This window comes from Aptenodytes forsteri, unplaced genomic scaffold (genome assembly GCF_000699145.1).
Source record: "Aptenodytes forsteri isolate BGI_AS27 unplaced genomic scaffold, ASM69914v1 Scaffold455, whole genome shotgun sequence".
In the NCBI taxonomy this organism is placed as follows: Eukaryota; Metazoa; Chordata; class Aves; order Sphenisciformes; family Spheniscidae; genus Aptenodytes; species Aptenodytes forsteri.
In genome coordinates this window covers 134,034-136,864 of record NW_008795914.1, presented here as the reverse complement: position 1 = coordinate 136,864, position 2,831 = coordinate 134,034, and the positions used below count along the sequence as shown (strand labels likewise).

Below are 2,831 nucleotides of genomic sequence, written 5' to 3'. Positions count from 1 at the left end.
CGCTGATGTTCACCAGCTCGTCACCCGGCTGCAGCTGGCGGGACAGCGCGGCCTTGCCCCCGTCCTCCACCTGGGCGACAGAGAGGGGCATCAGGGGGGACACAGCCCCCCAGAACACCCCGGGGGGTGTGCCACTGCTTCTGGGTGCCAGGGGAGAAAGAGGCTTCAGAAAGGGGGTGCCTGCACCCCAGACACCGTGGAGGGATCTGCAGTGCCAGGCTCCCCCCCTGCCCCGGTCACATGAATTTCTGAACAAGGAAAGGGCATCGGGGAGGGGGGGAGAAGAAAAATGTCCCATCCCAGCAGATTCCCCTGCGGGCGCGGGCAGCACAAGGGCCCTTTGTCCGGCACAGATGCCAGCCCCCTACTGCTGCTCCCAGCCCCACATTGGCCCTGCCCAGGCACCCGCAGTTATTTCAATGCCCAAAGGATGCCACCACGCCGTGTGCACCCAGGGGAGCCAACAGCAGGGGAAGTGCCGAGCTGTGCCCGGCCCTGGCATGCGCCTACCCCATCCTGGCACCCACGGCCAAAATGAGCCTGGTACCCCATACAGCCACAGCTTGGAGGACACAGGGCTACGGTGCTGCCAGCATGGAGGGGCCCCAGCCTGTCCCCTCTGCCCCAGCAGGTAGGTGCAGCACAGGCAGCCCTGGGATTGGCATTGCCCAGCCAGGGCAGGCAGAGCACCTGGTGCTGGCACTCATTTCTGCCCATCCTGCTGCTCCCGATGGCCAGGGATCGCCACGCCCAGCTGTGCTGGTTTTGGCTGGGTAGAGTTAATTTTCTTCATAGTAGCTAGTATGGGGCTATGTTTTGGATTTGTGCTGAAAACAGTGTTGATAACACAGGGATGTGTTAGTTATTGCTGAGCAGTGCTCACACAGAGTCAAGGCCTTTTCTGCTTCTCACACCACCCCACCAGCAAGTAGGCTGGGGGTGCACAAGAAGTTGGGAGGGGACACAGCCGGGACAGCTGACCCCAGCTGACCAAAGGGATATTCCACACCATATGACGTCATGCTCAGCATATAAAGCTGGGGGAACAAGAAGGAACAGGGGGACATTCAGAGTGAGGGCGTTTGTCTTCCCAAGTAACTGTTACGCGTGATGGAGCCCTGCTTTCCTGGAGATGGCTGAACACCTGCCTGCTGATGGGAAGCAGTGAATGAATTCCTTGTTTTGCTTTGCTTGCGTGCACGGCTTTTGCTTTACCAATTAAACTGTCTTTACAGTGCAGGCACGTGGGGCAGGACCTGAGGTGCCCCATGCCTGCAATGGATGTGGAGCCTGACCCAGCCGGACCCTACAGCCACCCGCAGGGTGACGAGCAGAGCGGGCCTGGCCCTGTGCCAGGGCTCCTGTGCCCACCCTGCCCATGGGCTCCTCACCCTGCCCTGCCACTCCCAGCCCGGCAGAGAAACAAGCTCTGCCCACAGTGCCCACAGCGCCGTCTCCACAGCCCAGCCTGGGCGGCAGCCAGGCCCCAGTGCCAGGGAGCACCCGCAGCTCCCCAGCAGGCCAGCCACCACGCACATGCCCCCAGGCGCCCCTTCCCAGCCCTGGTGCCAGGCAGGGCTCAGGGGACATCCCCCTGCCCGTGGGCAACATGGCACCTGGGGAGCCAGGCAGGGGCTGACAGGCCCCCTGCCCAGCCCGGCACTGCCCCATGGCTCTGCCTGGCATGGCTGTGCCCAGCATCACGCAGCTCTCCCATTTTTTCAGGGACCTGGAGATTGCAATGCCATGCCCAGGCTGGGCACAGCCTGATGCACCTGCCTGTGCAGGCAGGCTGCCCTCCCACCCAGGAGTCGGCCGTGGGGCTGCCGTCCTGGCACAGGGCCCCAGCTGCCTACAAGGGCTCCCAGTCCCACCACACACTCGCTGGAGCACTCGGGTTTAACCCCTGCCACACTGCTGCCCACCACCAGGCAGCTCCGGCAGAGCAGGCAGGCAGGGCAGGCTGCACCTTCACCCTAGTCCTTTGCCCGACCACATGCCCACCCTGTCCTGCCTGCCACAGCCATGGGGCTGAGTCAGTGGTGACGGGTTCCCCCCCGGTGCAGGACACCACTGGGGCTGCACCCACGTCTGGGCCACCACGTGCACCGGGACGGACACGGCTCAGCCCTGGCATCGCTCACCAGGAGCTAAATCTGGCACAAACAGCCCCTTGTTCAGCCTTCACCACCAGTGAACTCAGCACTGGCAGCCAAACCCCGCCCCCTGCTGCCCTGCCTGGCTGGACCAGCCCTGGGCATTTCCCCAACACCACCCCTGGTGTTCACTCTGGGCCCTAATGGTGGGGCCTAATGGCACCAGCTGGCTCACAGGAGTATCCGCCTGCCCCATGAGAGACTTGTCTTAGAAGGATTCACAGCCATGGCTGTGCCTGAGCTGTGCCCACCCTGCCCCACGCAGACCTCCCTCCTTGCCCCCGATGTGCCTGGGGGGGCCTGTGCTGAGGGGCACTCAGCAGCCCCAAGGAGCCCATGCCAGCCCCACAGTGGGACTCTGCCACAGGAAGGGATCCCGCCTGGAGCAGGCTCAGAGGCCAAACTGTCTCCCTGAGCGCCAGGACCCCCTTCCCCTTTCCGGCGTGGGGCCTGGGGCCCCCCCGTGCCACAGGCAGGGGCTGCCCCCTCCCCACAAGGGCCGGCATGCACACACCTCAGCCAGCAGCGGCGGTGGAGCGGGCGCCCCGGGGGACCCTCCCCTGAATGCACAGAGCACTGGAACAAGCCCCCTTTGTCTGCAGAGCACACGCGGCAGTGGCGGCCCGGCCAGGGGACCACAGGGGCCAGCAGACCCCGGCCCGCAAGGACCCCCCC

The 2,831-nt window shown here is 64.7% G+C and overlaps 1 protein-coding gene across 1 annotated transcript in view; it reads right to left on the bottom strand.

The window, feature by feature from the left end:
- Window positions 1-1,538, bottom strand: part of SHROOM4 (shroom family member 4) — a 9,281-nt gene extending 7,743 nt beyond the window's left edge. Inside the window, 2 exon segments of the mRNA XM_019473479.1 lie at window positions 14-70; window positions 1,392-1,538. Coding sequence (XP_019329024.1) covers window positions 14-70; window positions 1,392-1,538 — 204 coding nt within the window.
- Window positions 1,539-2,831: the final 1,293 nt, after the last annotated feature.